The following is a 17,855-nucleotide window of genomic DNA, read 5'->3' on the forward strand; positions in this document are numbered from 1 at the left end:
CTGAGCCACCCAGGTGTCCCTGGTTTGAATATTCTTGATAGGAGTATGTAAAAGTCCTCATAAATGGGAAGTGTTAAGAAAACAGAGAACAGGGGCACCTGGGTGGCTCAGTGGGTTAAAGCCTCTGCCTTCGGCTCAGGTCGTGATCCCGGGGTCCTGGGATCGAGCCCCGCGTCGGGCTCTCTGCTCCCCAGGGAACCTGCTTTCTCCCCTCTCTCTGCCTGCCTCTCTGCCTACTTGTGATTTTTCTCTCTCTCTCTGTCAAATAAATAAAATCTTTAAAAAAAAAAAAAAAGAAAAAAAGAAAGAAAACAGAGAACAGATGTCTTAGAAGCTGCTGGAAGTTCTGGGTTAAGAGCTCTTTCCCAAATGCATTTTGAGAGGCCTCCTACCTTGTAGGTGGGCCATGCTGGCCATCAGGAGCTACCACGGTTTTGTGGACTGATTCCCTCATGCTGTAGGGGCATGCCACAGTGCTTCCCAGGCCCCAGAGTCTCTGTCCTAGGGCTCCTCCTGCCATCTCCCCTGGTGTCTGAGGCTTCTTTTGCTGCTTCTAAATGCAGATTACCATGTAGGCCAAGGTTAGGTTTGTTTTGTTGGTTTGTTTGTTTATTTATTTATTTGGTTTTGTTTGTTTTGTTTTTGTTTGTTTCTGTTTACTTTTTTGGTTGTTGGGGTTTTTAAAGCTACCCTTCCTTTTACTTTAACCACTATCTCAGTAAACCAGGTACTTTTTTTTTTTTTTTAAGATTTTATTTATTTGACAGACAGAGATCACAAGTAGGCAGAGAGGCAGGCAGAGAGAGGGGAATAAGCAGGCGCCCCGCTGAGCAGAGAGCCCGATACGGTGCTCGATCCCAGGACCCTGGGATCATGACCTGAGCCGAAGGCAGAGGCTTTTAACCCACTGAGCCACCCAGGCGCCCCAACCAAGTACTTCTTAAAGTAACATATTCCACTAGATAAGGAACAGGGACAGACTTGGTTCACTCCTCTGAGTCTTAAACAATTGGGAAGGAAACAAATAATTGGCAGGCTCTGCCCACTGGCCTTTATCCACTTACTGTGTTCAAGTGGGAGCTCAAGCAGAGCCTTAAGTGAGTATCCTCCTATCCTGCTTCCTTAAGGGGACTTGTGTTCTATATACTCTGTCAGCCCTTACTGCCCAGGACACACTGTCCTTGTCCCTTACCCAATGGCATTTGTTACCTTAAGAAGTGCTTGGACTTGGTGCTTTCTCACCAAGGTTGGGATTAATCTATTCAAGTCTGGCATCATTTGCCTTAGCCGTCACCACAAGTCCTTCACATCCCCCAGAAGGCAAAACCTGCTCTTAAACCACAGAGTGATGTCAAGCATTCCCAGGAGGGAGGGGTGCTGGAAAATCTCTCCTCTGCCCATTTCAAGATTATTTATTTATTTATTCGAGAGAGAGCATGAGAGGAGTGAGGTCAGTGGGAGAAGCTGACTCCCTGCAGAGCAGGGAGCCTGATGTGGGACTCCAGGATCATGACCCGAGCCGAAGGTAGTCGCTTAATCAACTGAGCCACCCAGGCGCCCCCTCCTCTGCCCATTTCAGGTGTGTCAATTCCTGCTACAGACTTTAGCTGGAGACTACACTATAGACTACACTGGAAGCATAGAACCTTAGAGCTTGATGGCTTTGGAAGAGGAAGAAAACCAGTCTTTCTCCCTCTGGATTGTATGTAAGGGAATGGGGCTGATGACCCCCTTATCTCTCGCATGTCTGCTCTTACAGCCCACAGGCTCTGCTGGGAGTGCCGTGACCACCCCTCCCCCGCTTGTGCGGGGCACCCAGAACATTCCTTCTGGCAAGCCATCCCTTCAGGTCAGTATTCCCTCTGCTTAGTCTCCTGAGCAGTCCTGATCCAGTTCCTGTGAAAGGCTGCCCATTCCTTATGATTCCTTTGGAGTGAGGCCCAAACGTAGGCCACTTTTGACATCACAAACAAATCATGCCACTGCTGAGAGGGCTCCTCCTATGACTGCTCCTAGTAAAATTAGAGAACCAAGATTTAGGCAGACCAAGTTGCTTTTGTTTCAACAGTTCCAAGTTTGTGGGACCTAGCAGGGCCTCCTGCCCACAGGGTGAGATGGGCAGGGCTCCCACTCCCAGACACAAGACTGAGGTCGGAGCAGGGGCCTGCCTTCCCTCAACAGTCCTGTGCCCCCAATTCAGACCAGCAAGAAAGTGACACCCAGCCCAGGTTAGCTGGACTTCTGCTGTTGTAGGGGTCATGTGGGTGAAAATGTACTACCTTGTTGGTGCAGTTCACTCCTGAGTGAAGCCAGTCTGCATGGCTGTTGTCGTAATCCATGTTCCTTCTTCTTTTGTGTTTAGAATAAATAGGCATTTTAGTGTCCTTCCTCCCCCTTTTAAACAAATATGTACTTTTACAAACAGCAAACCTGTTTGTTTTTTTAAAAAAAAAAAAAAAAAAAGTGTAAAATCTGGGGTTTGGTGCTGTTGACAGACCTCTTCAACAAGAATGCCTGGCAGTGTCATCCCACCACCCCTGGTCCGCGGTGGGCAGCAGGTGTCCTCGAAGCTGGGGCCACAGGCGAGCTCACAGGTCGTCATGCCCCCACTTGTCAGGGGGGCTCAGGTGAGCAGGGTATGCTTGTGTGGTGTAAAAATGTGTACAGGCTACTCCAGCCAGTTCCCTCATGAGAACAGTCCTTCCTGGTCATCAGCTTGGGGATTACGGGGTCCAACCCTTCCCTCCCTTCATTGATCTTCTCACCATCTTTTTGTTTATTTAATTTTATTTTTTATTATTATTTTTTAAGGGGGGGAAGAGAATGGGGAAATATCCATACAATGGAATGTTATTCAGCCTTAAAAAGGTGTGGTTTTTTGGTTTTTTGGGGAGAGTGCATGGAGGGTAGGGGGTAGATGGAGAGGGAGAGAGCGAATCCTAAGCAGCCTCTATGCTCACTGTAAAACTCGATGTGGGGCTCAGTCTCACAACCCTGAGATCATCACCTGAGCCAAAATCAGGAGTTGGACGCTTAACCAGCTGAGCCACCCAGGCGCCCCATCCCTTTCATCATCTTATCCTCTGTCCCACCCCACAGCAAATCCACAACATCAGACAACATTCCAGCACGGGGCCGCCGCCACTCCTCTTGGCCCCCCGGGCATCTGTGCCCAGTGTGCAAATTCAGGGACAGAGGATCATCCAGCAGGGTCTCATCCGTGTCGCCAATGTCCCCAATACCAGTCTGCTTGTCAACATCCCACAGGTGAGGACTGTGCTGAGCTAACCTAACCCAACCCCCGCACACACAGACATCAAGGGCCCCTGGTCCTGCGGCATAGTCCGGTCTCCAGAGTGGTATGGTGTGTGAGCTGCCTGCTCCCTCAGGAGTCAGGCAAGGCCTTGGGTGCCCCATGGGGGTTTGGACTGGAGCTCCTCCTGAGTTAAGAACTATAGTCTAGCTGAGTTGGATAGGTCCTGAGAGGGGGAGAGCCAAGATGTTTTGGGGGATGGATGAGGCCAGGTAAAGCATCTGATGGGCCTAGACATGGCTGGGACTTGGGGGCGGGGGGTGAGAGGGGTGGAGTGGCACCAGAGCCTTCCTTGCCCTCCTCTCTGTCTGCATGAGTACATGAGGGGAGCATGTCTGCAAATGTCCTCACAGCACCAGCACATCTATTCTTAGCCACGAGTCCTTTCACCTCTGTACAGAGCCTCTGAGATGGGGTGGGTCTGTTCCCACAAAGTAATGCCAGGAAGATGGGACCAGGGTGGGTGGGCAGGCTAGAAGCAAGAGCTTTATTGACAGAGAAAATTATTGGGTCTGTAGAGGCTTTTGCTGATGGCTGTATTAGCTTCTCTTCCTCCTCTGGCATGGTGCATCTTTGTCTGCCTCCCTCAGATAAGAGCCTGACCAGCAGGATTCTGAGCAGCATCTCCGTCTTCTCTAATGTCAGACCAGGCTGAGCTGCTTTGATGGCTGGTGTCCTCTGTGTTGGGAAACTTGTTCAGCTCTTGAGACCCTCTGTGAGGGCGGGGGCCCTGGGAAACCATTCTGGGCTCCCTGAGCCCTATGATGTGTTGTGTGCAAGTTGTCAGGTGTGTGTATTTTCATGGGGTTGGTGTATGCTGCTTTCCTTAGATTTTCAGAAGGGTCCTCAGCCCCACAAAATTAAGGGCACTAGTGTGATCAGCTCTGGGTTTTGGGGAAAGCACCTGACAGGGTTGAGGGCTGGGTGAACTAAAGGAAGGAGACAATGGAGCATTGGCCCTGGGGTTCAGATGAAGACGAGAAAGTAGTACAGGAGCACCGAAGATTAGGAGTGGGGGAAGAGGCAGGACAGAGGTTGGTCCAAAAGCTGTTCTCCACCATAACACCAATGAGAACACATGAGATGAGTGAAACATTTAGCGTCTCAGACAACCACATACAAAGGTGCTCATGAAGCAAATGCCACCAGTGCTGTGGTGATCTTCTCTCACACCCCTGTGAAGATGGCGGCCATCTAGACCTGTGCTGGGAGGAAGTCTGCTAGGCCATAGTGATGGGACGGTGGCCGTGTTGCCTGAGCGGGGGTGCCCACTGCCCTGGTCACGGTTTTGGCTTCATAGGTGTCCTCATGTAGCAAAACACAGCAGAATACAGATTGTAAATGTGTGTGGTTTATTGGATATCAGCTAAACCTCAAGTATGTTTTATAAGATAGGTCATCTCATACGGTGATGAGTTTAATGCTGCTTTGTCTGTTGGCTTGCTGATGTCAAGCAGCTCGGAGTTACTACCTTAAAGATTCATTAGTCAATACAGCTAACAGTGCCATCCTGGTCTCTGGGATTAGGCACCCCCAGAACCCTGACCAAGTTGTTATCTCCTAAAAGCCTTCCCCAGCGTCGCTGAAAGGGACGACCGCCACCTCTGCTCAGGCCAACTCTACCCCCACCAGCGTGGCCTCTGTGGTCACCTCTGCTGATTCTCCAGCCAGTCGTCAGGCAGCTGCCAAGCTTGCGCTGCGCAAACAGCTGGAGAAGACGCTGCTAGAAATCCCCCCTCCCAAGCCCCCTGCCCCGGAGATGAACTTCCTGCCCAGCGCTGCCAACAACGAATTCATCTACCTGGTCGGCCTGGAGGAAGTGGTGCAGAACCTGCTAGAGACCCAAGGTGAGTGGGCCTTGGAGCTATTTTCATCTCTTGCCAGTGAAGTTTTTCTTACAATAGGTTATTTTCAATGCATAACACATGTTGGAATGTCTGCTGTATGCTGAGAGCTGTCTTGGGGTGGGGCATCTTATGCATAACCTTTTGTATCAGTCCTGCTTTCTATGAGACTTTACTTTTTGCTTGTTTCAGTTTTTACATTTATTTATTTGTTTATTTACTGCGCACATGTGCTAGGAGTTGCATCAGCCCGGGGATGGGAGGAGGGGTGCAGGTGAGGGCAGATCTTCAGCAGACTCCGCACTCAGCACATAGCCCAGCACGGGGCTCAATCTCGGGATCCTGAGGTCATGACCTTAGCTGAAATCAAGAGTCATACACTTAAACTTAACCAACTGAGCCACCCCAGTGCCCCATTAGTTTTTACATTTTTAAAAATGCTTTCTATTGAAGTGTAGTTGCCATACAGTGTTAATTAGTTTTAGGTGTATGATACAGTGATTTAACCATTTTATACATTACTTGGTGTTCACCACAATAAATGTGGTCACCATCTATCACCTCGGATAACTTCTTAAACATATCACAGTCACCTTTCTTGTTGGGGCCTCTTCTGAGAGCTGGGTCCTGGGGACACCCAAGGACCTGCACACATGGTCTGCCGGCAGAAGCTGCTCTATGATGGTGGGGCAGACAGAGAGGCATGAGGAGGAACATTTACAGGAGGCTGACAGGCTTTGTTTCCAGACAGGTCTTTCCAGCTAGAACTTTTCAGAGCCCTGAATGCTCTCAGCCCTGAAGGTAGGAGGGGGACACCCAGGCCTGGGCCAGACTCACTTTATCACCCTCCTTGGAAACCGTTTGGAAAGCACCACTTCCATGTTAAGAGGTTTTAGTGATTTTTTTTAAAAAAGGGCATATAGGGGCGCCTGGGTGGCTCAGTGGGTTAAAGCCTCTGCCTTTGGCTCAGGTCATGATCTCAGGGTCTTGGGATCAAGCCCCGAGTCTTGCTCTCTGCTCAGCAGGGAACCTGCTTCCCTTCCTCTCTCTCTGCCTGCCTCTCTACTTGTGATCTCTGTCAAATGAATAAATAAAATCTTTAAAATTTAAAAAAAAAAAAAAAAAGTAACATTGGAAATGGAGGTGGGAAGCCAGGTTGGCCTTTGAGGGGCCTCCACCAGATGATTTGAAGACGTTTCTGCTTGGAGATTCAGTTTGTGATGATCTTATTTAGGCAGCCAGCCTGAATGCTCTCCCTCCATGATCTCAGCAGATGCTCAGACCCGAGGAGGAGATGGAGCTGTAACTGGTCCAGGGCAAGGGAGGGCCTGGTAGGCTTCAGACCACATACCTCGAATTGTCTCTTGGGACATGCCGACCCCTCTCAGGGCTGCCCTTACCAGCACAGAGTTGGGAGCAACAGTAATGGGGCCTGTACAAAGGAAAAGCACCTTCTGCTTGCTTGCATCTTGTCTCCAGAGAGGGAAGGAAGCAGGTATGCGTGACAGGTAGTTGGGGTCCCTGCAGTACCTGCTTGATGTCAGGGTATTGGAGGGAGTGCTCTCTTCCTCCTCTTTAGTCAGTATATCACAAAAGATATATCACATCCTTGGACATTGTATCTAGTGCCTCTTAGAGGTAGAGCCCTCCGTATTTGGTTGGGGGCCAGACCCAGGGCCAAGGCCCAGCGGGCCATCTCAGATTAACTTGTAGCTTCCTTATTACCTCCCATCCACCCACCCACACCATTGCTCTTAAAATCCTCCCCAGCCACGGGGCCATATGAAGGATTGACTGTGAGTCAGGCTGAGAGTGGAAAGCCACGTAGGGCCAACATTGTCCTCTGTAAAATTGGGGATGGTGGCTTCCACTTGTCAGGGAGCCAGGCCCAGCAGGGAAGGGTGCGAGCTCTCACACCCTTGAATGTGTCTGATCCCTTTGGTGTCATCTTTATGATGGAGTGATTTTGGCAAAAGAGCTGCCGTGAGGCCACTGTGGGATAGGTGGGTGGTGGGAGGCCCAAGTCAGGTCACAGTGCCCACCCGTCTGTATCTGTGTGCCCTGGGCATCTGCTCTTCCCACTCAGCCCATATCTACCTGTTCTCTCATTAGGAGTCAGTATACTTCTTGTATCGCCCAAAATGGGACCTAACTGGGAGGAAGTTCTGAGCTCCTTTTGAGGTATCCCCTGATGCCTCCCAGAGCCCCAGCCTGGGTGACTAATAAGTACAGCCTTGTACCAATGTTTCCACTCTCATGTTGGTCATCCCTGCTATAGCTCCCTAGAAAGAGGTACTGTGTCCTCTAGGGTTAGACGTTTGGAGGTGATGTATTCTTTTCACCGGAGCATGTTAGCTGCAGGTGAGAGCCTGGAGCTGGGGGCCTGGGGTGAGGGGCTTCCCCAGTCTGATCCTATATAGCCCCTCAGCATTCAGGGGCAGCTTGGGCAGGCCCAGGGCTGGAGAGAGGCCCAGGGTCTCTTGGCAGCATTGTCTCTGATGTCATGAGGAAGTTAAATCCTTGAGTACTCTAGACAGAAAAAAGATAACTACAAAAATACAAAACATGCCCCTTAGTTCACTTTTTCTTTCTTTTTTCCTTTTCCTTATTTTTTTAAAGATTTTGTTTATTTATTTTAGAAAAAGGGTGAGAATGAGCAAGTGGGAGGTGGAGCAGAGGGAGAGGGACAGCATACTCCGTCCGTCCTGAGGGTGGAGCCCAGTGCAGGCTCAATCTGACAACCCCAAGATTCTGACCTGAGCCAAAATCAAGAGTTGGAGGTTTAACTGACTGAGCCACCCAGGCTTCCCCACCTTACTTCACTTTCAATGACAAAAAGAATATTGATCCCATACCTGAGCATGCACTTTACTTGGCTTCCCCAGTCACCCTTCCTATGGCCAACCAAGGGGATGCAATGCTCCCGTTTCTCAGATAAAGGGGCCAGGGCCCCAGAGTGCCCTCAGCTGGGCAGCACGTGTGAGTCCTGGCCCTGCCACTGGTATGTGACTCTGCAAGACACTTTATCTCCTTAGCCTTGCTTTCCTTCTCAAGATAACAGTGTGGGTTGCCCTTTTAGGAGGTTTGCATGCACAAGACAGTGGGTATGACATTTGTCAGCCAGAGTATCTGCTGGATAATTAGTCCTTAGTTGACTGGCCCGCTGGCAAGAATGCCTATCACAGCAAGGTGGGACCCGGAGGGTCACCTTCTCTTCACTGTGAGAAGGTGGGGGAAAGTAGGAAAGGCAGTTGGGAGGAGCTAATCTGAGATCACTTTTGTTCTTTTTAAGATTTTATTTATTTGAGAGAGCACAAAGTGGGTTGCAGAAGGAGAGGGAGAAGCAGGCTCCCCCTGAGAAGGGAGGCCAACTCAGGGCTCCCAGGACCCTGGGATCATGACCTGAGCTGAAGGCAGACACTTAGCTGACTGAGACACCCAGGTGCCCCTAGAGAGCACTGAGGTTCTTGAGAGTTGGTACCCCGTGTACCTAGTCCATGGCATTTTCCAAAGCTGCTTCACTTCCTTTCTATCAGCAAACCTTCCCCAAGGCGCAAGGCTGGACTGGTGTCCACACATAGTTGGCACCAGTACATGCATGCCAAACAGACAGTGTCTTGGGATTTGGCTTACTGATGCCAGCTGAGCCACAGTCCAGGGCACTGCTCCAGATCTGTCACACGTCCTCATCCTGTCCTGGATGGTAGGGGCTCTGACTCTGGCATCCTGTTCCTATGACATGAGCCCACGTATCTTCCTGCAGCGGGCAGGATGTCAGCTGCTGCTGTTCTGTCCCGGGAGCCCTACATGTGTGCGCAGTGCAAGACGGACTTCACATGCCGTTGGCGGGAGGAGAAGGGTGGCGCCATCATGTGTGAGAACTGCATGGCATCCAACCAGAAGAAGGCACTCAAGGTAGAGCACACGAGCCGGCTGAAGGCCGCTTTTGTGAAAGCTCTGCAGCAGGAACAGGAGATCGAGCAGCGCCTCCTACAACAGGGTGCCGCCCCCACACAGGCCAAGGCTGAGCCTGCCGCCGCCCCACACCCCGCACTAAAGCAGGTGAGAGTCCTTGGGGAGCCAAAGCTGTGGCCCTGCGGCCTGGGAGTGGGGGTTGGGCGGCCTCACTTTCTAGGAGAGGGGCCTTTTATTCCCTTCCCTTAGCCGGGAGTTGTTGCTAGCAAGCAAGATGTTCTGACGTTCTGTCCCACACTGGGCAGTTATCTGCCTGGTGGTTAACTGTGTGTCTAAATTGCATTTAATGGTGGCCTTTGGTGGTGAAAATACTAATTTGCAGTTTCTTTAGATTTTGTAGCTTTCACGTGCAGTGTTCCGGCTGACAAGTACTTCTTGTCTAAAAGGACTTTTCTGAAAGCCACATTGAGATGCAAAAGGGGCATTTGGAAGAAATGTTCTAGCTAAATTAAGGAGAGAAGCAAGTTTGAAGTCAAGTTTTGGCTGCTTTTTTTAATGCTTTGCTTTCCCACCCCCTGTAGACCCAAAGCACCCTGTTGGCAATTTTTTGTGTCCTCGGAAGTCATTTGTAATTCACTAATAAACATCTTCTCAAGATCCTTATATAGTGGGTGGCTGTGCTGCCCTCAGGAAATGGCCTGTCCCATGGGGACTGGGCCTCGTGGGGCCACAGCTGCTGCCCTTGGTCACTCTAGGTCACCCTAGGCCGTCTGTGGATGGTGCTGACCTCGATTTCAACCCCGTTTGTATAGGTCATAAAACCCCGGCGTAAGTTGGCGTTCCGCTCAGGAGAGGCCCGCGACTGGAGTAACGGGGCTGTGCTACAGGTCAGAACTGCGGTGCCGGGAGCCCCTGCACCGCGCCACCAACCAGCCCTCACGCCCCAGACCGTGACCACGTCAGTCGCCGACTGTCACGCTGCCTGCGTCTGTCTGTCTCTCTCTCCCTCCCTCCTACCCCTCCCCTCGGTGTAACTTACCTGGTCTCCTGATTTTGGACTTTAGGGACCCTGTGTGGGTGGGAAGAGGTCGGCCAGAGCACGGAGAGGCTGCGCTGAGCGTCTTGCCCTCTGTCACCGCCTTCCCCACATGAGCCATCACACCCTTTCTCCACTGTAGGCCTCCAGCCAGCTGTCCCGGGGCTCGACCACAACGCCCCGTGGTGTCCTGCACACGTTCAGCCAGTCACCCAAACTGCAGAACGCAGCCTCAGCCACAGCCCTTGTCAGCAGGACCGGCAGACATTCCGAGAGAGCTGTAAGCACCGGCAAGGGCAATGCCACCACCAACTGGAAGAAGGCACCCCTAAGTACAGGTGAGCCGCCCCCACATGGTGACATCTGTCCCTTCCTTGCGTTTGTCTGAGACTTGCACATACACAGGGTGAACAGAAATGGTGCAGAGAGCCCTGAAACCCCAGACCTATTCCCTGAGAGCAGCTGCTTTTGACTGTTCAGCTTAATCACTGTTCACCAAACAGGATGTCCCAAACAAGTGGTGGCCCTAGGTAAATACTGATTTCCCCCCTTTGTACACTCTAGACCCAGACTCTTAGCTCTTGACTCAAAATGTTGAGCAAACCGAGTTTAGGGTGTGTGTGTGTGTGTGTGTGTGTCTCACACACACACCATCCAGTGGACACCTGTCAGCACAGACACTTATCTTGCCAATTCTGGCCCCCTGACCCCTTCCTGCCATAGGGAACACCTGTTTTTGCTGTTACTGTTGTACCTTTTCTGGTGCACTAACTTTTTCAGCCAGGTAGTGTTCTTCATTTCTTGCTCTTTGAGACACTCTTCCCACCCTCTGCTTTAGGTCAGGTGGTGCAAAGAGTAAACAGAACAAGAACATCCGGAGGGGTGGGGGAAGGGTAAGATCCCTGGGGCAGGGGCTAGGGTTTTAACTAGGGTGGGTGGCAGAGGATTCTGAGAAAAGCACATTTGAGGAACAACTCATTGAGTGGGGGGTACCCTCAGGTGAGCACTCCCAGCCATCCCTGGGTTGTCCCCCACACCGCTTCCCTCCTTCTTTTTTAGTATTTATGTGCCAGCATTAAGGTGACAGTTAAATATTTGTTTCCATCAAAACAGGAAAGTGAAAGGTAGGCACAAAGGGCTGTGGGAACCAGTGTCCCTCCCTGCCCCCGCCCAAGTTTATTGTATCCCCGTAGGTTTAAAAGGGGCGTGACATCATGAAAACCATCTCCTTAGGCAGAGCTGGGAAAGCCAAGCCGGCCTTGCAAACAAAACACCAGAGTCAGCTGTGTGTGCAGCTGACCCTAGAGTTAGAAGTGTGGCCAAGAATCCGAGCCTTCCACAGGGGGAAACTCAGGGGAAGGGAGTACATTGGTCTGGCTGCGGAGGAATCGGAGCAGCCTAGAGAGCATTTGTAAACAAGGGCAGAGAGGCTTTTGTGCAGCATGTGCAAGATGCAGCTAAGAACTCACAGCTGCTTGAAAATTCCTTTTATGGAAAATTTTGAAAGTATGCAAAATCAGATACAGGTATGTGCGTGTGTACACAGTGGTAGCAGCCATGTGAAAACTGTGTGTTTAAGGTAATGAATGTGAAGGAGTAAGTAGTTGCTGTGTTCAGTAGTAGGAGGAGAGGTAAATATCTAGTAGCATAAAAGCATTTCCCAAAAGGGTTCTCCCAGCACTCCAGGTTACCCTTGGTTTCTGGGCAGGACCCAGTCAGGTTTCTCTTTCGTATGTAGAGAGATTTCCGTATTGCATTTGACCTCAGAACATTTGTTCCACAAAATGTTGTAGCTGCCACCAAAAATACTCTTGGGGTGAGGTGCCTGGGTGGCTCAGTGGGTTAAAGCCTCTGCCTTCGACTCAGGTCATGGTCCCAGGGACCTGGGATCGAGCCCCGCATCAGGCTCTCTGCTCGGTGGGGAGCCTGCTTCCTCCTCTCTCCCTCTCTGCCTGCTTCTGCCTGCTTGTGATCTCTGTCAAATAAATAAATCTTTTTTTTTTAATTAATGTTTTCATGAGAGAATATTACTCTACCATTAAAAACCCTGTCATTGTGCTCTTTTGTAGGCGGGGCCCTTGCGTTTGTCAGCCCGAGCTTGGCAGTGCACAAGACCTCCTCAGCGGTGGACCGCCAGCGGGAGTACCTCCTGGACATGATCCCGCCACGCTCCATCCCCCAGTCAGCCACGTGGAAATAGTGCGAGCCGGGCCCAGTGGAGAACAGGCTCCCTCCTCCCTCCCACCTGGCCCTGCCACCCTCCACTCGGGAAGACCTCGTACTCCCTGAGGAAACGAGTGAGCGAGCGCCGGCCCCGCTGCAGAAGCAAGGGCCCCGTTCTTGGCTGCAGAGTCTCGTCGCAGCTGAGGGGCTGCTTCACAGGTGGACGAGGAATATCACTGAGGGACCTTTCCCTTGGGCTTTTTTCCTTTCTTTGCCTTTAGTTTGCCCAACACCAGCAGAAAAGTGGACCTTGGGGGCTGGTTCTGCTTCCGGCCCTTTCTTTCAGCGCCCCCAACCCCTCCCCACTCCCCCACCCCCCGGCAGGGTGCACGGACGGCTCACCCTGGACACTGTGACACGCTCGGCGAGACCGGCGCCCGGGGCTTCTGAAGTCGAGCGGAGCGTTCTGTTTTGTTTTTGCTTTTCCCCATCTTAGCCTCCCAGTCTTTGACTGCCTTCCTTCATGGCAATCTTTAGGTTGACAGATTTTTTTTAAATCACCTCATGATGATGGAGTTTAAAGTAAACCGTGCAGACCTAGGGGTCCCTGCCGAGCACGGCCCCCACACCCCAGAGGGTGGGCCACTGACTGCCTAGCCCTCACTCTAGCGGAAGGCCTCTGCTGCTGCTCATCCCGGAGAACCTGGACCTCCCACACTTAGCAGAAGAACAAACTGCAACCCAGACCCCAGCCAGAGAGCCTGGGATCCCAGAAGCCGCACGCCGCCAATAGAGGAGGGAGAGAGAATTGGCAGCAACACCCAGAGCCTGAGTGGGAAATTGAAGGGGTGGGCTATTGTGTTTTTTTGTTGTTGTGGTTTTATTTTATTAAATTTCTCCTTTACTTACTTATTTTGATGGACACCATCTTAAGCTGCCCTGGCCTATGCTTCTGTCAGGTGTGTCTGGTGGGGAAGTACCCCTGCCCTTCCAAGACTTCAGGGTTTTCATTTGGGTCTAGTTTAGAACTTTCCCTTAAAACAGGGCCATGCTGCCAGGGTTCGCCTTCAGACTGTTTTGGTTTTGGTTTTGGTTTTTTGTTTTGTTGTTTTGTTGTTGTTTTTTTTTTTTAACTCTTTCGACTCTACAGAAATGTCTTATGCAACGGATCAGGTCTGCTCTTATTTGTGTTTCATTTTGGTTTATCCAACTTCCTAAAAATCGGTTCCATGAGGATAGGCAGAAGCTGTCATGAGTGTGCTCTGCACAGGGCTGTCTCCGTGCAGGTGCGTGGGTGTCCTGTGTGCACGCACACATGTTTGTTGACGTGGAGATGGGGTACTCTTGCTCCCCACTTCAGCCCCAGCCCTAGTTTTCCTATCCATGCAGTTAGGGACTTAATTTAAAATCCTTATTTTGTAGGGCCTCCTTCTTCAAAACACACTGCTACAACATTCTAATAAAGGCTCATTTAACCCCCTCTCTCATGTGTGAATATCCATGTTTAGCAACATTTTGACCCGCGGTAGAAGACCTAGTTTTGCAACATTCTAATTTTTTGTTGTGTAAAACCCTGTATTTTAAATTGATTTTTGTTTTGAGTGCATAACTTAGAGGGGCTGGAGGAGGGGAGGGCAAGGAAGGGTGGCTTTCATTCCAAGATCCAGGGATTTGGGGGAAAGGAGGGAAATTGACATGGGGGTGTTTTACACCAAAAAATCAAGAGTATGCAAGCATTTCTATTTCTCACATTTTTCTGTGTGCCTGGCAAATAAATACTTGTCTTATACTATCCTGAGCTGTTAGCCCTCTTTGTTCAATGATGTGGGCCAGATTTTCCAAATCCTTCAAGAAGGAGCACCTAGGCTGGCCACTTCTATGGGCAAACAGACGTCCGTTCTATGCAGTAACTTGGGATCAGGTGTCCAGGCAAGAGTCACCTCTGCACTGGAGGGGTGTGCCAGGATTGTCACGCCCCAGCTGGGGTTGAATGGGTCTATGACTCATGGGCCCAAGCTGAACTGTGCTGCACAGGTTGACCCTCAACCTCAGCCCATTAGAACCTCGCTCATCTCTGTGCTCAGGAACCCACCTCCACTCAACCTTTCCTGGCTGGACTTCTACCGGCCCCTGAGCTGTTAAGTGGGCCTCATGAATTCAGACAAACTCGACCACCATAGGTGGAGGATGGGGCTACTGGCCCTGGCTCTCCTCCTCCAGCCCAGGGTCCCTGGGAATAATCCCATCAGGGACCACTTACTGTGACATGTAACTTTTTTTAAAGGAGAGAAGAACGTGAGATGCCTTAATCTTTTGTTCATTTCTACTGTATCAAAACTCTTACCCCCTCCCTTTTTTTTTTTCTTTTGTTTCCCCCTTCGCAGTATAACTTCTCTGATAAGCCCCAAATGAGTAGTTCTTTGATGAGGTTTATGATGTTGCAGGAAAGGCATATTAAATACCTCTCTGCATGTGGGGTTTAGACATTAGGAAACCGATAGTAACGTTGAGTGTTCTCCCAGCAGCAAAGCCTGTCAGAAATGGTCACAGTGCTGGGGTCCTGGTCTCCCCCACCCCCACTGCAGGAGCCTCAGGACTGAAAGGACTTGGTTCTTACAAGCAGTGACAATGTGGGAGGATGATGATGGTCCCAAGTTACCTGTGACATGAACTCTGGCAACTGGAAACTGTTCAAGATGATAGTCACTCAAGGGTGAAGGGCTGCATGTTTGAAGTGGCTGTCATACATGTAAACATGAGTGTTCATGTAGATACATGTGTGTCCACTTGGAGCCTCCCATTGCTCTGGCCATCCTACCCATGTCACTGGGTCCCCAGTGTCCCAACTATGATGTTGGGACCCTCACCTTTGAGAAGGCCAACAGTGGCCCTCCCAGGGGTAACCTCTACTCCTGTTTGTACCCTAAGACCTTTATGAAGCAAACTTGGCCCCAGTGCAGAGGGAATGAAAGCCAACTGAGTACAGCTGCGCTGGGTGTTGTGGTTCCTGTGTCTCACACGTCATTTTCCTATGGACAGAAAGACATGGGGAGGAGTTTTCTATATAAATACTCTCATCACAGGGGTGTAAATCATGGAAAAGACAGTCGTTGCTGCTGCTGCACCATTGGGTTTTTATTTGATGCCGAGTTATGCTGCACATGATGGTTGCCTAAAGAACTTGGACTGAGCTTTTTTTTTTTTTTTTTTTTTTTTTTTAAGGACAGCTAAAGTTTTATAATCCTTAATGAAAGTGTAATAGAAAGTTACACTAGTGCAGGGTATTTGGAAGGTGGGGGTTTGCGGGATGGGTGGGTGGGGAGGTTGTCACTTGTATTTATTGTGACTCTAAATCTTTGATAATAAATGTAAAAGGTTGACCACCAAACCAGAATAGAAGTTCCAATAAACAAGAGGCTGGAATCAATGGCTATACTTGTGTCATGAGGAAGTTTTAGAATCTGACAGAAAATAAAGAAATGGACAACATATTGGGTGTATATTTCTTTTGTCCCCTCAGCCCTGCTTTTCCTGCACTTATTTTTGTCCCAGCTTTGGGACAGTTTGGAGACTGGGGAAGGTGTAGCAGGGTGACCCCTTGTTTCCCCATTAATGAGGAAGACATTGTTAAGACATTCCTGCTTCCAGCCTGGGGGTTGATGGTCCTCTCTAACCACCACACCTAACTATGTTTCACAAGGCACAGAACTGACAGAAGACGTTACAGAAATTAAACCCAAAACTGTCCCAGTCTACCTGTGAAACATCCTGACTGGTGCCCCATGCCCCACCACTGGCTGTGAGAAGCACACTTCTGGGGCTCCAAATTCAGCCCTCAAGTGAGTTTTCACTGGGTTAGGCACAGGTTCCTCCACTGACCCACTGACTCAACAGGGGTGAGTGTCAAGCAGCTTCTCCAGCCAACAAATGGGACAACTGCCTCAATCCTTGAGGCCTTGTCCCCTCTGAACCGATCAACAGGTCTATGGCCATGGGGTAGGAAAAGACCCAGGCCCCATTGCTCATACACATTAATCTACAGATGAAAAAGGCACATACCATACCCAAGGCACTAGGATTCCTTGTGACAAGAGCTAGGAGGGAAAGAACAGAGTGTCAGGGAAGAGATGACTTAAACCAAGTCTGGAATAAAGAAACTGGTAAGTGGTGCAGGTAATGGCAACAGCCAGTGCAAAGGCTCAGAGGTAAGACCAAACTTGTCGGGTCAAGGACAAGGCAGGCAGTGTGGTTGGGCCACAGGAAAAAGGGTTGAGGATGTGGGTTTCATTCTGAGTGTAGTGGGAGCCTCAAGAAGGTTCAGGGTGTGGTCTTTCAATGAACCACATAGCCTCTCCCTACAACCTGAAAGATAAGATTCCTGCCTCCATTTTCCAGGTGCAGAGTCTACAGAATGGTCCAGACCAGAAGAGGCATCCTCCTTAGTGTAAACCTGAGGGGTTGGGTTTTCTTTCTTGGCTCAGATGTGAACCAGCCAGGACAGGAGACTAGTCACTTCCCCTCTCTTAGCCTCAGTTTCCTCATCTGCCTATTCAAAAGCGGTTAGGGAAGAGCTGACATTTACTCCCCAGGGCACCTGAGAACACAAAGGGTGAGTGAGCAGGAGTGGGGAGTTACCAGACACACAAGATGACCAGCCTCCTCAGAGACTGTGTGGGGCAACGACATGGGTAGAATTAGGGCTTAGAGAGACATCGTCAGTGCACCCCAAGTGAGAGCTGCTGTCATCAAACCCACTAACTTCATTGCAACAAAATAATCCCCAATTTCCCCCAGGACCTGTGGGTCCCCTCTCCAGACATACACTTACCTCTCCACCTCTTCTTCCTCCCTATCCACTCCCACCGTAGGACTTTTTGTGGCATTCTCCCAACACACCAGCTCCAGTGTATCTTGGGAACACTCAGAACTTGTTCCTTCTGCTGTTTCCAGTGTGTGATTCTCTCAGGGTTAAGCTCAAATGTCTGTTTCCGTCCTTCCTTGGTCACCTGCCCCTCCCCTCACCCAGCATTTAGCACAAATTACAAGTCTTTTCTTTCCATGCTATTGATTTTTACTTGACTTTTCACTGGCGTCCTCACTGAGGTAAGGAATAGATCCAAGCCTCACTGTGGAGTCCCAGAGCTTGGCACACAGTAGGCACTCAATAAACGCATGAATGAAGAGAGGACTGAAGTAACCATCTTGTCCAGCAGACTCCTGACCCCACTCTTTTGACTCTCACCCGCTAGACAACTTCTTTACCAAGGAAGGGCCCTTATTAAGGAGAGTTTCCACCACCTCCCCACCCCACTCCAGCCATATCTAGTTTCAAATTTCAGATGTGTTCTTGGGCAAGTGTCACTTGTGTGAGCCTCAATTTCCTCATCTATAAACTCAGTTTCTGTTGAGACAGCTCCCTCCCCTTGTCCCCAACTCTGTTCCATTCTTAAACACGGGGATGGTGCTGGGATCCTTGCTCCCAGCCCTGCATCTCTATTCCCAGGGCCATCACGACCCTTTGAGTTCTTTTGAGACTGGAGAACCCAAAAGTCTAGTCTGAATCCTCCCAATTCCTTTTCGAGAC

General features: G+C 50.2%; 1 protein-coding gene across 4 annotated transcripts in view; it reads left to right on the forward strand.

Moving 5' to 3' along the window:
- Positions 1-14,069, forward strand: part of GATAD2A (GATA zinc finger domain containing 2A) — a 106,181-nt gene extending 92,112 nt beyond the window's left edge. For 3 of the 4 annotated variants that reach the window (XM_059160628.1, XM_059160629.1, XM_059160630.1), the window contains 8 exons: positions 1,760-1,849; positions 2,496-2,627; positions 3,100-3,267; positions 4,881-5,160; positions 8,921-9,219; positions 9,885-9,959; positions 10,251-10,446; positions 12,178-14,069. In XM_059160628.1, coding sequence (XP_059016611.1) covers positions 1,760-1,849; positions 2,496-2,627; positions 3,100-3,267; positions 4,881-5,160; positions 8,921-9,219; positions 9,885-9,959; positions 10,251-10,446; positions 12,178-12,308 — 1,371 coding nt within the window. In that variant the 3' untranslated portion in view covers positions 12,309-14,069. The remainder of the gene's footprint in view (positions 1-1,759; positions 1,850-2,495; positions 2,628-3,099; positions 3,268-4,880; positions 5,161-8,920; positions 9,220-9,884; positions 9,960-10,250; positions 10,447-12,177) is intronic. The other variant, XM_059160631.1, reaches the window with a different exon arrangement.
- The last annotated feature ends 3,786 nt before the right edge of the window (positions 14,070-17,855 follow it).

The sequence above is a fragment of the Mustela lutreola genome, chromosome 2 (genome assembly GCF_030435805.1).
Source record: "Mustela lutreola isolate mMusLut2 chromosome 2, mMusLut2.pri, whole genome shotgun sequence".
Taxonomy (NCBI): Eukaryota; Metazoa; Chordata; class Mammalia; order Carnivora; family Mustelidae; genus Mustela; species Mustela lutreola.